The sequence below is a fragment of the Halichoerus grypus genome, chromosome 8 (genome assembly GCF_964656455.1).
Source record: "Halichoerus grypus chromosome 8, mHalGry1.hap1.1, whole genome shotgun sequence".
Lineage (NCBI taxonomy): Eukaryota > Metazoa > Chordata > Mammalia > Carnivora > Phocidae > Halichoerus > Halichoerus grypus.
In genome coordinates, this window is record NC_135719.1 from 51,265,946 (window position 1) to 51,291,134 (window position 25,189).

General features: G+C 47.5%; 1 protein-coding gene across 11 annotated transcripts in view; it reads right to left on the minus strand.

Annotated features, from left to right (window-relative positions):
- TLN2 (talin 2) overlaps positions 1-25,189 on the minus strand; it is a 420,448-nt gene that overhangs the window by 64,189 nt on the left and 331,070 nt on the right. For all 11 annotated transcript variants that reach the window (XM_078079262.1, XM_036081097.2, XM_078079259.1 and 8 more), the window contains 6 exons: positions 19,270-19,410; positions 18,631-18,812; positions 17,402-17,534; positions 14,788-14,889; positions 10,243-10,413; positions 1,207-1,353 (listed from right to left, as the gene is read on the minus strand). In XM_078079262.1, the coding sequence (XP_077935388.1) occupies positions 1,207-1,353; positions 10,243-10,413; positions 14,788-14,889; positions 17,402-17,534; positions 18,631-18,812; positions 19,270-19,410 (876 nt within the window). The remainder of the gene's footprint in view (positions 1-1,206; positions 1,354-10,242; positions 10,414-14,787; positions 14,890-17,401; positions 17,535-18,630; positions 18,813-19,269; positions 19,411-25,189) is intronic.

Genomic DNA, 25,189 nt, shown 5'->3' on the forward strand with positions numbered 1-25,189 from the left:
CCGGCATCCCCGCCCGGCTCGTGACTCTCTCAGTCTGGTAATGACTGCCTAATGAATGTTTAAGGGGAATTATCCTAATTATAGTTTCAGGCTATCACCTCTTTATGGAGATACGAACCAACCAGTCTTCTCTAAATTAGCAATTAAAGACCACTTATTACCCTGAAAAACCATAATAACGTATTCACAATCTGACAATGGACGTTTCAAAACACGGACAAAATCTAAAATTCTTGGCTATGTTATCACAGAATGAAAATCAGATGTTGATGAACAATTGTTAATTTTAACGACTATCAAACTGACATGACTAGCGAAGGACTCCTTGAGGAAAGAGCAGGAGACACTCTCCAGTCACACTTCCCTACTGATCCAACTCAACCAAGGACTCACTAGAGGAGAAATGATTGTCACGTTCTCTTCTACGCCCGTTGCCTCCAAGAGCTCACTACGGGCTTTCATACATACTACTTAAGTGGTTTCTGCACCTGGTTACCAAAACCATGGGGAGATTTAAAAGATCCAGAGATTCCTGGGACGCCAGGATGGCTCAGTCGGTTAAGCGTCTGCTTTCAGCTCAGGTCATGATCCTGGGGTCCTGGGATTGAGTCCCAGCATCGGGCTCCCTGCTCAGTGGGGAGTCTGCTTCTCCCTCTCCCTCTGCCTGACGCTCCCCCTGCTTGTGCTCTCTGTCAAATAAATAAAGTCTTAAAAAAACAAATCCAGAGATTCCTTGGCTCAACTCCATAGAGATTTCAACTCATCGGGGATGGGGCAGAGCCTAGGAATGTGCTCCCCACGATTCCAAAGTAGCCATTCCGAAGACCAGCTCTTGGGAATCCCTTCTTGTTTCCCACGACAACTCTAGGAGGTAAACAAGGGAGGTAAATACCTATTTCCATTTTATAAGTGAAGGAACCAATGATACTTTCTCCATCTCCATTATTTTTCCCCTGTGTAAAACTGGAAGACAAGGTGAGAGTAGCTTCCAAAAGTAATGAATGAAGAATCAAGAATGAATAACATGTTGGACAGAGGATAGGATGTGTGTACATTGATCGGAACCCTCAGGAAAAGAGGAGGGTCACTGGTATCTGCTTTGGCTGACCGCTCCTTAGAAAAAGCACCTAGGGACCACATCTGAGGGAAACCGAGGAGGAATTGGGGTCAAGGGGTGAAGGTGAGCACCTGGGAGCCCAGGTCTACCTTGCTCATTGCCTCTGCAATGGCGTCGACCATGCCTCCCACCAGCCCCACTTCACTGGCGGCTTCATTCAGTGTCACCATGATGTCATCGACAGCCTCCTTCATGAGTTGGGCAGCCTCTGTGATAGCATCGTGGGTGTGCTGGGCCTGAAAAAGGAAAGCGGAAAGAGGACTGTGAGAGATTTCCATAAGCAGAGGAAAATGGTGCTCAGTCTCCTCGGAAATCACTTCACTTCTTTTAGGTATAACCTTAAAAAGCACAACATTATCCCCATCATGGAGCACCACAGTGATTTGGATTTTTCCTTATCTTGGTACATTTGTTTGCACAATCACTACAAATCAGAAAGAGAAATAGAAAAAGATGTCTTTTTATAATCAAAAGGAAAAATGAAATTGCAATATCAAACAGCATCTTATGACAGGACCAGTTTTATGTTCGTCTGTTCAGGATGGTAGTAAGAGAATGCCGCTGATTCCCAATGACACAAGTTTACAGGTTTAGTTAAAAAAAAAAAAACTAATATAAAGGGAAAAACATGTTCATGACAAATGCACTTCTCTTCAAGGCTGCCCAGCACACTAGAATTCCCTTCCTGCAAAGAAGGTTGGATTATGGAAATGTAGTGACATAGAGGAGAAATACATCTGCAGAAAGATGAACAGCCTTTGGATTTATGTCACAGATTACACTGCCCTGAGGTTGGAGGGACGAGGGAGCAAAGTTCTCCAGGGACAGATGTTCTGCAGGCAAAGTCTCGAGCGCTCACACATTCCCTCTGACTGTAACTCGGAGATGCTCCAACACCTGCTAGAGCTTCACAAGCCTATCAAGCACGGAGGAAACGCCAGGTAAATGAATGAATGGACAGATGAAACAATGGTAGTGCCAGGCTCCTTGAAAAAACACCTCCAATGGTAGCAAGATGCAGAAGAAGCCAAGATCCCACCATCAGAAAAACTGGGTTCTAGCTCTGGACCCACCTCTTACTAGCTAAGCAGTCCTGGGCATGGCTTCCTCAGCACAGTGGGAATCATTGTAATAACGCTATGCATAATTCTAATGAGATGATGTGGATACATGCACCATATGTTTATAATAAGAGCAGTTTAAGGGCACCTGGGTGGCTCAGTCGGTTGAGCGTCTGCCTTCGGCTCAGGTCATGATTCCAGGGTCCTGGGACTGAGCCCTGCATCCAGCTCCCTGCTCAGCGGGGAGTCGGCTTCTCCCTCTGCCTCTGCCCCTCCCCATGCTCATGCTCTCTCTCTCTCAAATAAATAAACAAAATCTTAAAAAGAAAAAAAAAAGTCTAGTAGTAGGTGCTCGAGCCTAGGGAAGCTTGACCTAATGCCAGGTAGTCAGTGTCAGACTCGAGCTGCTCCAGGCACCAGGGGGCCCCCACGCAGTGGCCACGGCTGCCCTAATGCACCTCACAGGGAGACAACCCTTCCAATACCCAAGAAATTGCACCTTCCCTTTGGTGGATGAGAAGGTAAGGAGGCCAGGGAGGGAAGGTAAATGGTAACTCTTTTGACTGGCTAACTGAAAGGGAAGAATTCTAAGAGGAGGCTGCGGGAGCCACAGGAACTGGCTCAGCCTGTGGAATGGAAAAGCCACGGGAATCCAGAAGAGGTCTTCCAAAATGACATGTGACGAGATGTGAAATATGCGGATCATGGATGGTGACCTCACGGCAACTGTGTCAGGATGCAAATGCTCATTATTGACCATTATGACTAAAATTAACTTAGAAGTCGGTCATGATCTCGGGGTCCTGGGATGGAGCCCCGTGTTGGGCTCCCTGCTCGGTGGGGAGTCTGCTTCTCCCTCTCCCACTCCCCCTGCTTATGCTCTCTCTCTCTCAAATAAATAAAATCTTTTAAAAAATTAAATTAACTTAGAAGTTAGGAGAGACAAATAGCCCTGAGGAACAAAGATCCCTTGACTCTTTTCACACCTCGGATGGGGACTCACTCTCCGGACTTCTTTCCTCCACCCCTTCCCTGGCACAGTCCTGGCTGACCCCCCACCCCGCAGCCTCCTCACAGCTCTACCCTCTCCCCCTTGGCTGGCAGCAGCTGGTTCTATTGTGTTGCCTCCTCCCTTTGCCCCATGCAAATCCTAGCCCTCTTTCAAGGCCCAGCCTAAATACCACCTCCTCCAGCAGCCCTCCTTGGATGGCTCTGTCCTCATGCTCTCATTGGCTTTCCTTTGGATCCCTGCAGCCCTGAGAAGCAACTCTGGAGTCAGAGAGTCATCCAGAGGTGAAGGCCTCAGAGAAAAGGATATGGGGAAAGTGAGGCTCAATACTGGAACATGATATGGCTTCTGCTCGGGTCTCTCTCAGGACATGTGCCTGTGGTCCTTGGCCTCTGTGTAAGGAGGCTGGCTGTCTTGAGGCTTTGTGCTGGGCAGACTGCACGCTGAGACCACACGGAGGTACAAAGGGCTGCCCACGGAGCCCCAGCCCCTGAACATCTCTGTGATTGCAGCTCAAGCACCAGACCTGGGAGCGACCGACCCTCAGGTCCCTCAAGTCCCAGCCACCACCTGGCTGCAGTGGCAGGAGGGACTCTGAGTGAGAACCACCTCGCTGAACTCAGTGATCTGCAGACCCACCAGAGATCATTCTCAGATGGTGCTGTTTTAAGTCACTAAGTTTTAGGATGGCTTACTTGCAGCAACAGCTAACTGCGACAGCCCCTAAGAAGGGCTCCGAAGCCAGCCTTGGGGTCAGAGAGGACTTCTCAGAGGAGGTGTCTGGGCTGAAGTTGAGACCAGTGTCCAGCAGAGTTGATGGGGTGAGGAGGGGAGAAAAGGGAGAATGTGCCGGGCAGAGGACACGGGCTGTACAAAGGTCCAGAGGCAGAAAGGATGTGGACTGTGAAAATTAGCTGACAAGTGCACTGTATGGGAGGTGCCTGGCATACAGCTCCTGCCTCCTCCCATTACCTCCTCCTCAACCCTGCCCCTCCTCAATAAGACTGCGTGCTCCTTGCCAACAGTTGGCTCTGCTTCCCTCTAGAAGCACAGGGTTTGCAGCAAATGAAGGGTTGGATCAAGTCGCCAGGGGGGGCTCATGTAAAGGGTGAGATGCTCATTTTTACTTTCACAGGTATTTTTTCTTTTTTACAAGGATACCCTTCACAGGCTGTTGGTGCAAATTTCTCCTCCAGAGAGGCTTGTTTAGAAATAAATGGAACCATCTGTTTCTGTGCTGCCAACCAGGCATGGATGGCAGAGCTGAGGGCCGAGACAGGGCTCGTGGAGAGTCAGAGCAGGACCTGGGCCTCCCTCCCTCCCTGCCTCGAGCCGTCCGCTGGGCTCGCACTCGCTGCAATGACCTGCCCCGGCTCTTCTGACTGGCCCAAGAATATGCAACGGCATTCAGGTGGATGCGGGCAAGGTGCCAAGGGCTAGTGTGTACTCTATACAGGGCAAGAGCCAGCCTGTGGGCCCAGACAGCTGCAAAATCTATGTTCTTGTATCCTGGGTCAGGTATTTGAGCATCTGACAGACAATGCAGTATCCCAGGTGACAGGCAGGGAACCGGAAGCAACACCAAGTATCAAGGCCCAGAACAGCAGGAGGAGCGACCAGCTGCCGCCACTCCTGAGGGGCTCCTCTGTGGGAGGCACTGTGCTCAGCACTGCTGTGCATATCCCGTTCGTCCTCCCAGCCCCCCGGAAGGCGAGAGCTGGACATCGCCCCTGCCAGGGACCCCTCTGACAGTCGCCATCTGAAAATGGGAGCTCAAGCACGAAAGCTTATGGATCTGGTGGCCGACCAAGGCCACCGACTGGCTGGCCATCTGCTGAAATGATGCCGCTGGTCAAAGGGAAACTGAGCAGATGGTCAGATCAGGTCAAATTTTTCAGCGCTTACTGGAAAAACAAACCTTAATCTAGGGAATATGCCATCCAATTTCAGCCTTTGCCCTCCAACACGGTGCTTTTAAACAAGGTGACGGCACCCAAGTACCATATGGAAAGGCAAGGGGCCTCAGGACTTGCTACCATGCCCAAAGTTGGCCGGGACCCCCTCATTCAGCACTTGCCGCCAGATGAGCCCAACCCCGGAACCTCACCCGGGTATGAAATGGTAAAACATTTGGCTGATTTTTGTTCTAGATTCTTAGGAGGGAGCCTTCAAGTGCTTACCATTTCCCAAGTGATACTGGACTGCCTCTGTGCTTCATGGGGGCTCCCTGGACCACACATTAGTTGAGGCTAAGAAGGCGACTCATGGTGGCCTGTAGGCAGTTTCAGGATGGGGGCTGGCCATGCTGGGGAGACCAACCATGTGATTAGAGGGTTGTGGCTTTGAGCAACATAATATCAGCCTGACCTCGGGGGATGTGAGGGGACTGCAGACTGGATTATTGATCATATGACTAGATTCAATCAATCCAGCCTACATAACGAAATCCCAATAAAACTCTGGGCAGCAAAGCTGGAGTGAGCTTCCCTGGTTGGTGATGCACTAAGGTCTCACCTACTAAGGTGAGAGGGTGACACATCCTTGGAACATGTTTAGGATGCTCCCAAACCTCACCTTCTGCGTCTCTTCTTTTGGCTGGTTTGTAGCCTTTATAATAAAACAGTAATAGTAAGTAGAGCAATTTCCCGAGTCCTGTGAGTTATTCCAGCAAATTATTGAACCTGAAGGGGTAGAGAGAACCCCCTGAATTTGGAGCCACCTGGTCAGAGTGAGGATGGACTGGGAACCTTAGAGCTTATGGCTGGTGCCTGAACTGAGGGTAATGCCCTTAACCTGGGAAATCTGACCTGACACCAGGTAGTCAGTGTCAGAATCACACTGCTCCAGGCACCAGGGGGCCCCCACGCAGTGGCCACGGCTGCCCTAATGCACCTCACAGGGAGACGACCCTTCCAATACCCAAGAAATTGCACCTTCCCTTTGGTGGATGAGAAGGTAAGGAGGCCAGGGAGGGAAGGTAAATGGTAACTCTTTTGACTGGCTAACTGAAAGGGAAGAATTCTAAGAGGAGGCTGCGGGAGCCACAGGAACTGGCTCAGCCTGTGGAATGGAAAAGCCATGGGAATCCAGAAGAGGTCTTCCATATGACCTCTGACAAGCTGTGCATCGGTCCGATCACGGATGGTTGTCTTGAGTGTGTCAGGACACACAGCATTCTCTCTTAGGGATGTGATGGAGAAAACTGGTAATTTCGGTTGATGGCTGATTTCATGGTACAGAGAAGATAAAACACAAAATGTGCAGATTGCTTGCTTTTGATGATGGAAGTCTGAAAAGTGACATTTCCTGCACATTACCCTCTTGAGAGAGCACCTCATACAAGTATTGATGAAAAGGTAAAATTGGAAGGTGTGTGTTTCTCTAAATCTCACTTCAAATAAGATGATCACCGGTAGCTCAAAAACGTCAACAATTCTGTCTTACGCTCATGTTCAAGCCGAGTGCACGTTTGTGGGCAGAAGTGAGCGCTGCTATCCCATATGGGCTGAGGAAGGTCCAAGAGGCAGGTTGTGGGGGCGGCAGCAGTAAATCCCAAGACTGCTCTCTTAACTCCCTGGAAAATGTAAAGGACACTTTTCCACACTGGGGCATCCAAACCTACAAAAACACATCCTCGCTCTTGGCTGTCCCAGAAACAATTACCTTCCCATCCGCTCTCGCGAGGAGTTCTCTAGGCCTGCTCCCCTTTGTTCCACATATTTAAGCCACAGACCCTTAACGGGTCAGCTGAGAGTCTGTGAAGCCTCCTCCAATTACGCCGAGCCTCTCCCAGGGCCGCTTCCTCCACCTCCAATGGCAAGCCTCATCCCTACCACACAGCCACATCCAAACGACACATGCCGGCCACCTGGGCACACAAGTTTCAGACACCCAAAGACACAGGAGGCGCTAAATTAAGGCATGCTTAAAAGCCCACCAGCAATCTGGGAAGGGGACTCAGAAGGCTCAACAATGAGGTCGTTATTTTAGATTCTGGAGGGGCTCCTTGTTACTGCTCCTCACAGCACAACACGGGAGAAAAATCAGACTCGGTTCTTTTTCGGAAACATGTCTGAAGTCTACTTCCAAGGGAGCCTTATTTCTGTATTATGGTGCTTCAGCTACAAAGCCCAGCACAGACATCACAGGAATCTGGAGAATGGGAGCAGGCCACAGGGGGTTGGGGGACACAAGTCAATGTCAGCAGAAGGGTAAAAACCAACTAATAATTAGAACTGCCCAGCAGTGCACAGGGCTGGGTATCTCCTGCCGGAGAAGCAGGAGGGGCCCTTCAAGGAGGATGTAGGAGGGAGCTGGGTGGGGTAGAGATGAGTGTGGAAGGGGGCTCAGTGGGGCGAGGGTGAGGCTACACAGCAAATGCCTCGTGATCGTAGGACTCATTAACACCAGGCTCTGGGGCTGTCACTTTCTTTTCTTTTTTTAATACCTACTGTGTTAGGCACATTATCTCAGTCGATCTCTATAATGACCCCTGAGAGGTATTCATTATTAACCCCACTGTTTAGATGAGGAAGCAAACAAATGAAGTAATTTGCTAGCAAGAGGCAGAACTGGGATTTGAATCCAATTACACTGGACTCCAAAGCTTATCCTCTTTTCCATCAGAAACACTGATGATCATTTAACTGCATTTCCTCGGCAAACAGTGACACACAACATCTAACACATACATACACACATCACCTAAGACCTAGCAAGTAACACCTAGGAAATATTTGCCCAAAGAATAGCACCCAAGGTGATTCAATCTGTACACTAAGCCTCTTAAGAAAGGACCTAAAACCCAGCTTATAGTGTCCTAGGCATCCTTTGTGACGAGCCTGTCATGGTCTGCAGACAGAGCATAGGCTGAACGCAGGACGCCAGGGAGGGGAGAGACACATGTACCCGTCCTGCCTTCACTCATCATGTCTCAGCCTGTCACCAATGCTTCAGCTCAGTCACTGAAAACTGTCCCACTCTCGTGTCCAGCCACCATTCCCAAGCACAGGATGTCCTGTAAAGCTTACAGTGCTGACTACACATGCTCCTGACCCTGAGTTTCTTGGTATAAAACAGAATTCTGCCAGGAGCTCTGAATTTGCAGTCGAAACAGACGCGCTAATACCTTAAAAACCCAGAAAACGCCTAATTGGAATTATTCTGCCGGGAATGAATCCTCTCAGGTCGGGGTGGAGCAAGGTGCCACTCAGCCGTGGAGAAAAGACAACCCAGAGCTGGGTCTGGAAGCGAGTCCCACTCTGCTCCCCCGCCTCGCCACTGTGGCAGGTGCAAAGGGGGCTGAGCCACCTTGGGGCACCTATCACTCAGTGATTAGTCAGAAGGGCATTCTTGTTCTTCTTGCTCAACCTCACCATTTCAGCAACAAGCCTTTTTTCTTTCCAGAAGACTGCGAACAACTTGAGGGCGCTGGCTGGCTCTCATTATTTTTAGCAGCCCAAGAATTAGGCTCTTAATAGTTGCCAGATACATGATTGGAAAAGCTGAACTCAGAAAACGCAAGTCTAAGACATTATCCACGCTGCTACCAGAGCGGTGTTTCTCAACTCTGGATGGGTTGTAAGTCCCCACTGCTTACAAAAAAGCCCAAATGCCTTAGAGTGTGGGAGAGGAGGGCTGTCACAACAGCCCAGTCTATCCTCCCCCCTGGTCGTCCCCACTCTCTGTACGTTCCATGGACATCAGACTGCACGCTATTCTCCAAAGATACCTCGATCCTTTTATAACCCTACGCACACCTTTGCATATGCTGTTCCTCCTTGCCAGCATGCCTCGAGCCACCCTTATGTGCCAAATAATTTCTTTTTCTGAGACCGACTAGCCACATGTGGCTCATGCTTGCAACTTTGCTCAACCTCTCTCCGGCCCTTGATTTGGGCAGTTGGCCTGTGTTTCCAGAGGGGGTAGGCTCAGTCCTGACTCGACATCCACCTCTCCTGTGATGTGGGATGACTTACCTAAGCAGTCTCAGTTCCCACATCTGTACAATGGGAACCTTCTTACACCATGGGATTTTTATGAAGATTAAATATCAAGAGGATATAAGGTATAAGAGGTGACATAGAACCAGCACTCAGTAACTGTGAGCCCTAAGATTACTATTTTGTGATTCTTACTCTTACTCTAGAGTCTTCCCTGCTATACCAAGTTATCGATGTGAAGACCTCAGAGCTGCGACAAAACACACTAAGAAGAATACGTACATAATGGGGATTCCTATAGCTTGTAGGCAAGTATCCCACACAAATTGTTCCAGCCTGTGTTCCCACAGTGTAGTCTGCTTAAGTGAGGACCCAGGAAATTCAGACTGACTATGTGGAGGCACCTGCCAGAAGGTACAAATAGCAGGAGGAGCCTCCGACCTCCTCTCAAGGTACCAGAACCCTGGGGGAACTTATAAGATGGTTTCACAAGTAAAACAATCACTCGGACACAATATCACCCCTGAGAGAAGATGGCCTGCCGTCACCATTTTTGGCCACTTCAAGGAGCTGGGTGACAGACACATCGGGCTGAGGAAATGTTCCCCCTGCAAACTAGTAAGGGAGATTTTCATATGCAACTGCTGATCCAAGACAATAGAAACACATGCCACGGGTGACCTTGCCCCACGTTCTGATTTGAACTTGAGTGTCAGGAATGGAAGTGCTATTCATTGGAAAACAACTGAGCTTTGCTTTGCACAGCTGGGTGTCAACACTGAGCAGGTGCCTGGCAGGTATTAATTTTTATTCCTGCAATAACCACACAATGTTTCCCTTTCCCAAGGATGCTTGCCTACATATTCTGACACGGAAAACATAACTGACATGGAAAACATAACTTAACAAAAAGGCTTAATTATGTATATTTCTTGATGTTCCCCTTAAAGGTCCCCGTGAAGGCCAATCGAAGATTCTTGCCCACCTCTGAGTGGGAAGGCACATACTATCGACCAAGAACTGGAGAAATTTTCCTTGGAGGGACTCAGTATTGAAGAATACTTGATGGCTTCTCAGCTGCCCTAGGTGAGTCCCCGGGATCCCAAACTGTACCTTGGGGTTTCCTCCACCTTCTTTGGCTGCGTACAACATCTGCAGGGCAGATTCTGCGAGCGTCTTGGTCTGGTCCAGCACTGTCATCTGCTGCTGATGGTCCAGAATCTTGGAGGCAACACCGACTGCAGCTAAGATCAGGGGCTCAAAGTAGCTTGCCAGCTGTGTCACCTTCCAAGACAAAAAAGCCACAGATGCATCATGTAAATCCACGTATCTCCTTTAGGGGCCCCACTAGTGGGGATGGGACTGGGACAGGGATGGGATGATGCACAGCGAGAGGCAGACCTGCTGAAATCTACTTTTGTTTTTTCCTATTATTAAATCCACTATCACGAGTTAGAGTCATCATGTTATACATGACACCCTGAGAACTTACATCACTCAATTTTACTTTTAAAAGTACTTGCTCGTTAACGAACTCTCGCTTGGATTTTACCTCCTCTGGCAAGCTCTCTGTCCTGTCTCTCATCATGGCAGAAGTGTTAAGAAATTTGTTCTGTGATCTGGAGTTGGGTGTGAGAATTTTACAAATTTTAACTTTGTCAACAGCAAAGCTTTCGAAAGAACCAGAGCTGAGCATCTTAACGCATAGGAAGGGGGATGGGGAGGGGCAGGGGAGCAGGGCCGTTGAGAGAAGCAGCCTGACAGCAAAGGCTTTCAAGAAGCCAACCCAACTGCCCTCTGCCCTGAGCATGTCGACCTAACGTGGATTTGCATTAAAATCGAACATGATTTCACATTGGTCCTAATGTTCTGTCCGTGATTAGTCCAGACCGGGAGAAGAGAAAAGCCAGGTGGCAAAGCACGGTTCTTGCTGAGGCCTTCGTGCTTGGGGCGCCCACCAGCTGGGCAGGGTCACGTGTCACAGACCTTTCTTGGGCACATCCCACATGCCAGGCTTTCTGCTACATGCTTCATCTAATCCCCACAGCAATTCTACGAGGTACACACAAATGAAGAAACCGAGGCTTAGGTGGGTGAAGTAACTCTTTCGACCCCAAGCAGCCACGATGTGGAGCTGTGACAGGAGGCAGGTGTCCTCGTCCACAGCCCAGGCTCCCACCTTCCACTCCACTGCCTGCTACTTCTCATTTTCAGTCCAGCTCTGCCACGGCTGTAGTATTGGATTTTAGAAGTTTATTGTTTGGTATTTGTTTGCGGCTCTCTGAAGTATTTAAAGTCCGAGCGTTAATACAGTAATGTGCATCTACCCAGCATCCAGAATGTCAGCTTTTAACATTCGCTGTACTTGCTTCAGATACCACCATCCATTCCCACTCAGATAAAACACAATGACCCTGATCACGCTTTTCCGTTCCGCTCCTCATTGTGTGTGCCAATTACTACTTGCTAAATCATTTCCATCAAGTGTATTTAAGTTCAAGCCTTTAGCCAGCAATTTCCCTTAATGCTTCTTCCCATGATGTGGACGAAGAATGAATGTGATGGGGCCGTGGGCAGGAAGGCTACTTGGCATGAGTGGTGCGGTCACTGGATCAGAAACGAAGCAGGGGGCAGGGGTTTGTGGGGCTGGTGGTGGTTGGGACAAGGTGGGAGTCCAAAATATGAAAGTTCATTAGAGCTAACAATGAGACAGACCATGAGCCAGCAATCAACATACATTTACTCTTTTATCCTTAATTATAGTTCTCTTACAGATGGTTTCAAAGCACTTGAACAGGGCTATTGCTGGCCTTTATGGTGTTTTGGATGAATTTTAAAGGGGCTCCCTATCCTTGGGGCAGACACGACTGATGCCAAAGCACATGACTTGGCTGGATTTTGGCCCCAGTCTCCGCTTTGGCCAAACACGTTCGTGTAAGACCCAGCCTGCACAACTCCGGGTATCAGCCCTACACATCTCCCTTGGATTTCATCCTCTTCCCCTGGAAGGGCACTAGTGTCTCCACCAAAGGGAACCACAGTGCAGTGATGGGTCATCAGGGGTCAGGGCTCATGATGGGTCCTGTATGTTTTAAAGGAGTTAAGACGTTTAATGCATTAGAATCTTACATGTTTTCTAGATTCATTTTGTTCCCCCCAAAGATTTAATTAATTAACTATTTAGAGAGAGTGCACACAAGTGGAGGGGAAGGGGGAGAGAGAGAAGCTCAAGCAGACTCTGCGCTGAGCATGGTGCCCGAGGTGGGGCTCGATCTCACGATCCTGAGATCATGAACTGAGCCGAAATCAAGAGTCAGATGCTTAACCGACTGAGCCACCTAGGTGCCTTTCTAGATTAATTTCTTTTTAATTTTAAAAGTACATTTCACCAATGCAACTGTAAAATGTCAAGGGCTGCTGTGTGCTGAGAATAATTAAACACAACTAAGCTGGTGCCCTCATGGAGGCATTACGGTTGGTGATGGAGAGAGAAAGCTCCAGCGTCAGAGCCACTGGGTTTGATCCTGTGTGTCAATTCCTTAATTAGAACTCTTAGGCAATCGGCTTCCTATTACCAAACTTCAGTCTCCTTCTCCATAAAATGGGGAGAAATAATAGCACTAAGCTCCTTCAGATTGTTAGAAGGATTAAATGAGCATACATACAAGTACTTAGCACAATGCCTGCCATGTAGTAGGCACTCAGTAAATGCTAGGTGTCATTATTCTTCATGGATTGTGGGCAAAAGTTTTTGAAAGGATGTGCTTTTTCCTGTACTTAGGGAGCTTAGCAAAGACTATAACAACTTCTGTTTTTGAGACATGACAGAATAGGAAATATCCTTACATGGGTTAGCACAGAAGTTAAAATAAGACAGAATTTTGAGTACTTGGTACATGTACTAGGCCTAAGGTGGCAGAAAGCGTTGAGTAGTGGCCCCCAAAAACGTATGTCTGTGCCCAAATCCCTGGAACCTGTGAATATGATCTTACTGGGAAAGAAAGGTCTTTGCAGATGTATTTAAGTTCTCCAAATGATCACCTTGGATTACTTGGGTGGGTCCTAAATCTGTTAAGAAGTATTCTAGTAAGAGACAGAGGAGGGGAAGACAAACAGAAGAGGAGGAGACAACATGACCACAGAGGCAGAGATTGGCATGATATAATAGTGAAAGAACACTCAGGGCCACCAGAAGCTAGAAAAGCAAAGAACGGATTCTCCCATAGAGCCTCCAGAAAGAGTCTGGCCCTGCCGACACCTTGATTTTAGACTTCTGTGAGAGATTAAGTTTCTGTTGGTTTAAGCCACCCAGTTTGTAGTAATCTGTTATAGCAGCTCTCGGAAACTAATATATGTGGTCTGAGAATTTGCATGTATCACTCCCAAGTGATCTGAAGCTGATCTGGGACCCCACCTGAGTGTCCTAATGAAGAATGGGAACCAGGTAGGGATCAACTCTCAGCCCGGGACTCTCCTGGATAGAGGGCCAGAGGCCTCCTTCGTCCAGAACTCTGCTTTAGAAAGTGAGACGGGTTTAGCCAAAGGGCCAAGAGTAAATTTGTCACTCAAACAACACCAATATATTATTTTTCTTTTGATGCCACCCATTGACATAGGAATTAATCTTCCATACTAATACCATATGGGCAGGGACAAGGATTGTTGCCCAAGAAATCTAGATATATTTTCTTAGAGAATTCTTACTGGAATCAAGAGTAACCGCTGAAATGAAGTCTGGCTACTCTGCTAGACTCAGTTCCCTGCGGCAGGCATGTGGGCAGCGTTCTGGCCCGAGCCCGCCCCCACCCCCAAACCTCCTCACACAGGTGGATAAGCCCTCTTCTCACTATAAAAGAACTCAGCTGAGAAATGAAATTTGCCACACTTGGAAGCATATAGAGACACTGGTCGTTTTAAATCTCAAAAGCCTCTCCTTAGAACCAGCAGGAAGCTTAGTAGGCCCTTCAGCTGTTCCACAATGTGAAAAAGCAAGAACACTGATTTTCTAAAATTGATACCTGCTGAAAAGATTCTGGCTACTGGACTTCCTGGATACGCACATCAATACTGACGTCCACACTGATAAATGTTAGGAAACCCTGGACGCTGTTAAAAACCCGATTTTTGCCCTCTCTATGCTGACGCACAGGCTGCCGGACAAGGCAACTACCCTTGAAAGATTTGCAAAATGAACCCCAAACAGGCAAAACATTAGTCAGTACTTATACAATGCGGGTATGAGCTCTCAGTTGAAGGGCTCCTCTGGAGTGGGCTAGGGAGGCCTGGTTGTCCAGAGTGACGTGTGCAAGTTTGCTCTGCTCCTTCATGTGTGAGAACAGGCACTATTAGAAGCCATGGAAGAACAATGTATCCCTAAAGATGCGAGAATGAGGCCAGTCAGCCAGGGACAAAAGATGGCAGACAGCAGACTAGCAATGTCAACGTTCTTCTCTGGCTCATCCAGCGAAGGTCAAGAGCAACAGATGACTGTAAATGTCTTGTTGGCTGGGAAGTCGGGCAATAGCCAGAAAGGTGTCACTCCAGTTTCTGTTTGAACTCTAGGTGAAAATAGATCCTGAAGTGGTCAGTGATCAATCTTGTGCACCCCCCCCCATCACTCACGCACACCCTCAGCAGGATCCCCTTGGGGCACATTACCTTATGTCCCAGCTGAGCTGCTTCTCCCCGCGCCGCTGTGGCAATGGGATCAATAAGGTGCCCGATTTCCTGGACCACTGAAGTTAGCTGCTCCTGCAGGGCCTGATAAGGACAGAGAGCTGTCAAATTCACCCTACGGCAATTCACCACGTAGCCACACTGATTTAAAAATAAAAAGGCCCATGTGAAAGACAAGGGAGGCGATGAGAAATGGGTATCAAAATATCCACTGTATCTATAATGGATAATACCTCTCTTGGGTGAGCCATGCTGCTACCACTCCACCCCGCCCTTCCCAGGGATCCTCAGCTCCCCTGGGCTAGAGCCCCCACACTTCCAGCGAGTGACACAAGGCAAGTCCAAAGAATACTTTTCATACTGGCTCCTCACTCACACTAACCACAGTGTTAAGTGATGCTGCTGGTATCCTTACTTTGAGTTATGCAGCATAACTACTGGAAATAAGGAACATTTCCCTTCCAAGAAGAGAAGACAACTTTGTTTGAATGGGGAGAGCTAACGTGAGGTCTGGGGGAATGTCCAGGTGGCTGTGTCCTCAGAACTAAGAACCCCTTTAGGGAGGGGAGGAAAGGGTGATAGGAAAATGAGATCAGCTCTCTGAAAGCAGGACCATTTCCCAGACAGCACACTGTGAAAATGGCAGGTGAGTTACCCACTGGGCTCAGCTCAGGCTCTAAGTACATTGTATTTGGTAATGTGAATGCAAATATTAAAATTGCACCCCCAAGGTATTTCTTCTCAGGTTTGAAAGAAGAACTGAATTGGTGCCGTGAAGAGATGAGGCCAAGTATCTGGATGATGCTGGAGTATGAGGGAGATGGGGAATTTCAAGTGGACATTAGTAGCTGGTAGCAGGACAGATCAGATCCTTTGTCGGACTCTTCCTAGGAAATTTGCTTGATGGATTCAGGATTAATAGATCACAGCATTGGACATTTTAGGTCCTCACATGCCAGCATGGAACGGGGTAATTTCTGACAAGGTGACAATGCTCTGCTTGTCAGAAATGAGACTCTGGCCCGTGCTGCTTTCCCTTTGAATAATACTGCATACAGGCTGGGGGCTCTGGGCAGAGGTTAGTTATTGAGAAGAGCAATCTAACACGCCAAATGGAAAACAAAGTCCTGGGGATACAAAGGAAAAAGAAAGACAGAGATAGAAAGTTGGATGAAGGTGGAGAGAAACATCTAAACTTCCAAGGATCTTATTTAGTTCACTATCATCTTTCTGCTCATGTGATTATAGTCAAGAATGTAAGAATAGGGGTGCCTGGGTGGCTTGGTCAGTTAAGTGTCTGCCTTTGGCTCAGGTCATGATCCTGGAGTCCTGGGATCCAGTCCCACATCGGACTCCCTGCTCAGTGGTTAGTCTGCTTCTCCCTCTCCCTCTGCTCCTCCTCCCACTCATGCTCTCTCTCTCAAACAAAACAAAACGAAACAAAAAAACACCTAAAAATGCAAGAATATTTCAGCAATGTTATCTTATTACAGATGGCTTATTAAAATAAATGTGGTGTAAGCAGGGAATCCACATAGTTCAAAGGGAGGGATTTTCTTCCTAGGGAGGAAGGGAAGAGAGAGGATATGCTTTGGGAGGGGTGGTGAAAGGATGGAGGCCTGAGAGGGAGGTTCCGGGGTGCTGGTCATCTTTGTTTCTTGACCTGGGTGCTAACTAAAGGCTGTGCTCAGTTGGTGATAATTCATCAAGCTGTGTACTTATGACATGCACACTGTTCTGTATGCAGGTCCCTCCTTTAATAAAAGGTTGACAATAATTGTAACATTCTGCATAGGATGAGACTATTTCTTCTTTCTTTTCTTGACAGTGGGGGAGGAGGGCAGAGCTGGAGTAAAATCGACAGCTCTATTAATAAAAATGAGCAAGACCAACTCTGGGCCCACTGCTTAGAGACAGCGGGCCTAAGTTCACTGTTGATGAATTCAGGGGCGGTAAGGGACATGTCAGTAAACAGACCACCCATATTTATTAAGCAGCTCCTGAGTGTCAGGCACTTTTGACAGAGAGAAGGAAGTGTGAATCAAAGGCCTTTGGACAGGTTAACAGAAAAAATTGGCAAAAAAAGGCCGTGGCTCTGAATTAAAAATATAATGCAAATAGTTCCCAACACTGGATATTGGGTAACTTAGGACAGAATCCTTTATCTCTGAATGGACCAAATGTGTAGAGTTTAATGCTAAATATGCCCATTGGTCAAAAAATGCATTGATAAAATGTGACAAGGAAACATTCAACATTTCCATGCCTTGGCCTGCTCTACTGATGTGTGAAACTGAATATGGTAACCCCACCTTACTGACGCACTCTCATCTGACATTTTTATTTTTATTTTCCCCCAACTGTCATTTCCACTCCAGCAGCACACGTGTTCCTTCACCAAACCCCCATTCTCTACTCAGCATTTGCCTTAGTCCCTCGAAAAACTTCCCAGGTGGGTTCCAGGAGAAGGTGCTTCACTGCCAACATGCTAGCATCGAAGAAGTATTTGGTCCCATTCCCCACCCCCTGAAGCCTGATGCTGAGATGGTTTGGCTCTTCCAGAGACCTCTGATCTGGCCACAGAGCCCCGGCCTACCTCCACAGAGATGTCATCCCTCGTGGCCAGGCTCTGGCTGACAGCCGCCAGCGAGGCCTGCTCAATGTCCCGGATGCATCGGTTGATACCATCGATGGAGTAGTCACACTCTCTCTGTCCAGGTGCCTTGTCCCTGGAAGGAACAGGGCAGGTCAAATAGATTCCTCGGGGTTCAAGTCCCACAACTTGTTGCAGCACTGGTGGGCTGGGAGCCCCTATCTACTTTCTACTGGGTTTGATTGCTACATTGAAGTAGTGACTCTCTGACCCTTGCTTGGGAATGCCTCTCTGCAGAGCCCATGCATTTCTTCATATAACACTTGTATTTATTTATTTCTAGTGGGAAGGATATGATGCTGTTCCTCATTTCAGGCTGATGATAGGCACCTGCTAATCAAACTATTTAGACGGCACTGGCTTAAGCATACGACCCTTATTATTATTTTTTTTAAAGACCAGTGCTATTTCCAGTGCAAACATACTGTCCTCTCTACAGTGCATACAAGTCACAAAGTCCTATGGTAGGAGTTAAAATATTTAGTGGATTTTTCTTTGTAAGGCATTGGGTAAGAGAACAGTGGTGCTGAGTCTCAAAAGCGATCAAAAGGCAAAGTATACAGCTAAGGAAAAGGATGTGTTCCATGTTGTGGGGTATAAACTTTGGTCAACTTCAGAGATGTTATACCAATTCTGGGGATTTTTCAGGTTCATACTATCGCCAAGGAGTTCAGAGATGTCCGGAGTCACTGTGGGATCTAGAATATTCTTCTTGCCTTATTAGCAAAATAAAGTAACCTCAAACCCTGCTCAATATACAGTGGTGTTCTCTGCCTAAGCTCCTAGATATAGACAATGTAGCACAATGGTTAGGACTGGGACTAGGGCCATCAGGTCTGGGGATGACCATGAGAATACTCCCTAAGTCCTTTCTGCCTGAATTCTCTCATCAGTAAAAAATGGTGACCCATGGCAGTGTTTACTTCACAAGGTTGTTGTGATGAAGAAATACGGCAACACAGGTAAAGTGTTCAGAACAGTTTCTGACATAGAGTCTTTAGGTTAGCCACTGTTGTGCCCAGCACTACCACTGGTCCCAAAGAGCCAAACAAAAAGACAATGATAATGATGAGCTCCATTGCTATTAAATCGAAGTCCTGTTGGCTTGGGCTTATCCTCCTTCTGCCCTGTTCAGATGCAGGTCCCTAGCAATTTCTGGAGGAGAAACTAACCTGATAGATGTGATGAGACTCTTGATAGAGTCAGACACGGTGTGGGAGTGTCCAGCTAGCACAGACCAGGTGGGCGGGTCTTTGGGGTTGATGGCCAGTGAGCGTGCAGTGCGAATGAGGTATGACGAACTCTCCAGCATGGTCTTGGCTGAGACGAGGATCGGTTCCTGTGCCTGGGAGCCCTGGAAGCAGATAGCAGAAGGGGAAAGGGCAGGGTACACAGATGAAATGAATGAGGAGGGGCTCTGGAAGGCCCTGTTCTTTACCAAGTCACTACCTGTGTTCTTTGGAAAGAGACACAGAGGTGAGGAAACCATGGAGGCTGATTCACACAGAGCCTGGAGAGCAAGCACTTGGGTCCACGTTCACTCTTAGATACCATTTTCGAATATGGCACATGTCAAGAAAGAATCAGCCCCAAACAGGCACAGAGCTTGTTCTTAACACATAAAGCTAAGGCATTACCACTTAAGAGATGCACATACCTTGAGTTTCATGAACTCTGTGGAGATATCATCATCAACAACAACAATGCCCTACAAGACAGAGCTTTTGGAATTCTTAACTGTTCATGCTCGTTTGGTGCCACACAGACTAGCCAAAGACCCCAATATTACCTTTGCTGCAAAGACCCCCTACCTCGGAACTGATCTGGGCAGGAATGCTGACAAACTCAGGGTTGGATGCAAATGCTGTCAGATTCTCCACAGCTTCGATCAAGGGTGCGGTGGCAATGCGACACTTATTGCGGTTGTCTTCGGAGAAATCCCCGTCCAGGGCCTGATGGGAGAACACATGGAGACATTATCCCACGGAGATGCACAAACCACTTCCGGCCACCATAATGATCTCCTAATTGAAGAATGTGGTTTAATGGGATACTGAAAATGTTTGGTGAATTCATAAAAAAAAACAAAAAACAAATCAGAGAGATCAAGCTACCTAGCAGAGCAACTCAGTTAGCAATCCTAAGAAATAAAGTTTAATATGTGGCTCACAGAGCAGCTGACCTCAAAGTCCATCATCTTCCCACGCATATGACCTTGCAGCTGAACCATTTTCTTCCCCACTTTTCACACTATAACCTTTGGGCTCTTCCCCTCCATTTTCACTTTAAGTCTCTTCCCTCCCAAATTATAAAGATACTTTACACTGCATAGCACTTTCAACTTTTTCTAGCTTTTACTGGATATCCCTGAATGAATAACGGAGGTGGGGCTTCCATGTCTGCCATTTTGAAATGAACAAAGTGGAATCCAATGGGAAGGAATGGACTAGAACTACCCCCAACAATATGGACAAATCTCATAAACATAGTATTTACAGAGGCCAGACACAAAAATGTACCTACTATAGGATTCCATTTATACCAAGTACAAAAAGAGGTGAAACTAATTTAAGGTGTTAGCAGTCTGGTCACCCTTCAGAGCAGGTTAAGACTAAGGGGCCCAAAGGGGGTTTCTGGGGGCTGGTCATGTTCTATTTCTTGATCTGGTTGTAGTTACCTAGGTGTATTCAACTTACATTCACTGAGCTCTATACATACGATGTGTGTTTTTGTCTATCCATCTTATGCTTCAATAGCTTTTTAAGAAAAATAGTAGCAGGTAACACAGTGGCACTGAGTGATCAGTCACACTGCTGATTAATGGCCTAGATGAGGAGAATCCAGGAACACAGCCTGTGATTCATGAAAGGCTGCCTAACAGACGTTAACACTTGGACTTGAGGTTCCCCAACCCCAGACCCCACCTTCTGAAGAACAAGACTGTTAGAACCTACAGCCTGTGAGCTGGAGACAATATCCCTTCCTCCCAGCAAAGGGCTACATTTGAGAAGGCAGTTATATTTGTAGAATAATAATAAATTTCTCCGTTAAATGACCAATTAAACTTTTAATTCAACTGTTATGAGCAATCTATAAAAGCCAATTTAGACAATTAGTGAACAAAAAACCAGAGGCCCCAGCATTCTGAAACAAACCAGATCTGAGATGAGAGCGTTTCTATTTTTCAGGAAGGCAAGAGTAGGCAGGCACATATGCTTTAAAGGCTATTTCTGAATAACAACTACATTCCAATCAAGCTTTGGCAGCTTGGGACAATAATTATACATCCTGCCACGCTAATATTTTCGGAGGAATTCCCATGAGCCTGGCTCATTTACCATCTTCACTAATACCCCACATGGCTTGCCTCTGCTCATCTGCAGGCACTGACCTCTCTTCTAACCTCACCAATTCTGCCATTCTTGCAACCCAATGGCAGCCCTACGTGCTATTTCTTGCTCACACATACGCCCCCCATTCTAACTGCCACTCATGTGCTCAGTACATGTGGAGTTAGTGCCTGTGACCTGCACTGTGTCTTGTTCCGCTAATCTTGTTGCACCATCAACATCATTGACTCCTTGAAGTCAGGCCCCACCAGGCTTCAGAGCCATCTGGGAACCCACGGGGAGGCAGGGCGGGTGCTACTCGGCAGGAGCCTGACCGGAGTGGCCCCAGCACGGGCAAACTGGTGTAGCAGGCAGATGGCAGGAATGGACTTCGGTGTCAAAGGAGCTCAAATCCTAGCTGCACCAGTGGCCAATCACACCCCCTCCAGCTGGGATGATGTGGCTTCTAGCTCAATGGAAGATGACAAGCCTCCCCTTTGTGCTGCTCATTCCTCCTGTTCTTATCTCCCCATCCCCTTTTTCTACCTTCTACAACCTTCTCGGCCTCTTAGGAAGGCAGGCATCTGATCAAGCCACCAACCTTTACTTGAACTTATCCAAAATGAAAAGATGATTAGCTGAGGTAAATCCCAAGGAACAGTTTTCTAATTGTGCAGTTTCATGAACTGTGCCAAGAGATGAAGAAAGGATATATATTTTTTGAGCCTGGGCACTAACATCATGTATCCTGCAGCCCACTGCTATTCATGGGACAGGATCTTGAATAACATGGAACAACACCAAGCTACAGCAACCACTATTTCCCCTAGAGGTAGCATTTAGCATCAGAAAGGATGGGTTACACAGATATTATGTCATCTCTGAATGCTGCTTCCACTCTGGGGATGGCTAAGCCACCCAAGTAAACTGAATATGCCAATCTGCTCACTGGTGAAATTTTAGGTAGACATGACAGTTTTCATGCAGACATTCCATGTCACAGAATGTCTAGTACAGCAGCTGCAACAATGAAGGGGTAAATTCATTTAGCCAAATGCCCGGGACCCATTAGGACAAGGATCCTCTTGACCCCTGGGCTAGCTCCTTTGAATGTTCTCTTAGCACAATCTCAAGGGAGTCTAGGAGAAACAATTTCTATATGGGTACCAGAATCAAAGATCCACGGACTTTGGGGGGTTGGAAGGGACCTTAAGACCTTAAAGATTTGGGACCTTAGTTCTAAATCCCCAACGTTCTAGATGATAAAACCAACACCTAGAAGGTGGCATGCTATCCAAGCTCACACCTCAAACCACAACCCAAGAGCCCTGGCTCCCTTCTCTCCTGACCTTAGACAAAGGCAGTAAGAATTGGAATAAGAGAAGCCCAAGAAGTTTTCCCCTTTCTTTTTCTCCTGAAAAAAATCTCCTTTACCAATCCAAACCTAAGGATGACCAAGAAGACATACTTATAGTCAAGTCAAAATTAATTAAAGAGCGCTGGATCTGGTATCTTTGGTACACACATCTTGCTCACACATGGGTATGCTTAATCCCCAAATCTGAGCTTTACCTCTGCTGTGAGAGCAAGGCCATCCTTCAACTTCTCAGAGAAATTAAAGCTGTTGTACAACTTCTATGTGGCACCCAAACCTGAGTGAGTGCACATGTGAAATAGCATTCTATTCCACCCATGTGATTCGAGACTAGGTAATGAACTGACTGAAGAAAGAAAAGCAAGGGTCCCTGTGTGGGGTGACAGCAACCATGGGTAGGGGTCTGTGTGCTTCTAATGCGGCTGGTATTTAGAGCAATCTGCCAGGGAGGAGGGTGCAGATATTTATTCCTGCTGAGCCAAGCTTTGGGATTTTAAAGAACACCATCGGTAGAGGTTTAAGATTCTTGGGGGCACACATTCTAATGGTGTGGATAACCCACTGCGAAGGTCTATTCCCTGATTTCCCATGTTCCTCTGGCTGGGGTCCCTCCTGTTTTTGTGGCTATAATGGTGTGGCACCTGGGACTGAGGGTTGGGCACATCCTCATGATTAAAAGAAAAAAAAAAGGCACTAGAAGCCTAAAACTTAGAGCAAACTGCAGCTACGAGGGCAGCTATCTTAAACATTGAGGGAACTGAATATTCATTTGCTCTGCTCTACGACAGGATTCTTAACCATTCCTTAAAACAGGAAATCTATTCAGTATATAGGATGGTGAGCTACAGGGGAAGGACCCATTACCATTTTCCTATTAGTAAACTAAAAACAAGGCTCATTGTCCCTGGCGAACCCTGCCACCTGGTGCAAATTGAAAAACCAAGCCCATTTCAGCCGGTCGAGGGGCAATGGGTTCCTTTCTGTTCCTCGGGCATTGCTGCTGGTTCCCAGGGAGCTCACCGAGCCGAGGCCTTCATCTTCCCCACCTACTGATCACCCTGTACCCCTCCTCTGATGTTCCCGCACACGCCTATCTTTCAGGCCATTACAAGAGCTCATTTGTGGCCAGGAATTGCAAAGAGGGTTTGACACCATGAGGAGCATCTGAAAAGAAGAGGAGATCTTAGCAGAGATGCTTTATACAGAGACAGGTCAGGACTTAGAGCAGGAGGCGGCACAAAAGAAAGGTTCCCAGGGATTTCTATAGAACAGTTTCCTTCCTTTTCTTCCTCTGTTGGTCCATCTAAATATAGTCTGTTTCTAAACGATCAGAAAACGGCCAAGTTTGACCTGCAGTCAGTTAATGATACAGCAACCACCAATGATGTGACTCCCCTCCGTCGCGGCTGTCTTCCAGCCCTCCCTCCCCCGATCTGCACACAAGTAGTGTCAACAGACCAAGGTGTTTCTTCCTAGGTTAGTCTGGATTTGAACACCATGCTGGGGTGAGAGTAGGACTGGGATTGCAAAGAACAGGGGCTCTGGGATCTGGGTTTGAATTCCCATCTGCCACTTACTTACTGGCTGGGTCGCCTTGGGAAAGTTACTTAACCTGCTAGCGCCTGGTGTCCTGAGTGCACAACGGGGGTGACAAACACAGGGTGGTTGTGTGAACTGGGATGAGTGATATGCACCAAACACTTGGAACAGGCTTTGTACAAACCAAACAGTTAAAAATGTAAGCTTTATTCATTTCAAATACTATCAACTATGACGGTAATTAAGGTGAGCTGCCACCAGGATCCCAGGGGCACCTGCTCATCGGCTTTAATTTATTTCCAACCTATCTTATTATTGTCGTCAAATAGGCAGACTTTACTTTCTTAAGGCTCTTTGTTGAAACGGCAAGAAACTGCTGACCGGGCTAACCGGTCTGTGCTCTCATCCACCAGCTTCCAAGTGCTGCCAGGCTGCGAGTTCTCCCCTTTGTTTCTGCCTGGCCCAGCCTGCGGACTGCTTTCTCCACGTGATTAAAGTGGTTCTGCAGAGTGCGAGGAAAATGACGTGTGTGGTATCCTGTCCCCTGGAGAGGACAGGAGAGGTCCCATTACTCCAGGCCTGGCCCGGCAACACAACTACCTCGGGGAATGTGACAATCCTTGAATAAGCGTGAACCCTCCACTGGCTGTGCGCCTTCTCCTCTCCGGGTTTCCACAGAGCTGGTTGCCTGCCTTCCACAACAGACTCCTTCGGAGGCTTGCAAGGGGCTTCTGGGCTCCCTGCCTGTGACCTGCTGTACCAGCTGTGGCTGTTTCCCCGCAAGGTCAGCTGCCCCGCTGCTGCTTGGTCCCCGCTTGGGACAGGCTGGATTTGTGGCTTTATCACCCAGCCATAAATACTGCAGGCCTGCCACTGCAATTCCTTCCTCATACAGGGTACCCGGCCCCCACCCCTCCTTCAACCAGTCCACGGCCTATAACACAAAGATGAACTTGCTATAAACATGGAGTGCTCTATTTTAAAAATCTGATGCTCCATTTCAAACATTCAAACAGCTATGAACAGAAGAGAAATCATAGGATAGGTGAAATTGACTTTTTAAGGTGATTTCCCCACAATTTCCCATTCCCTTCCCCCCTCTACCTTCTCTCTAGGTCCAGATATATCTAGCAACGATGGCAGACCCCCTACCAGCAATTCCCTGTAGCAAATGAGCTCAAAACCAGCCCACAGCAGCAGACCGTTTGAGTAAAACACAAGGTGTCTGTTCCCCAAACACCGTGCCAAGAGACGCCTTGCAGCCAACCTCTTCCACATTTCTGCCCCTAAGCTTCTCATGTACAGAACTTGGCAACCGCCTCCCATCCCTCCGCCCCAGCTAAGAAGGTTAGTGGAGGCCAAGGCTGTTGTTTTTCATGATAATTATCTCCATTGGAAAAGGACTGCTCCTCACTGACTTCAATCAGGAGTTAAGCTTCAGGAGACGCAAGTCTTAGGTGAGCAGAGCTTAAATCCTGCACACTTCTT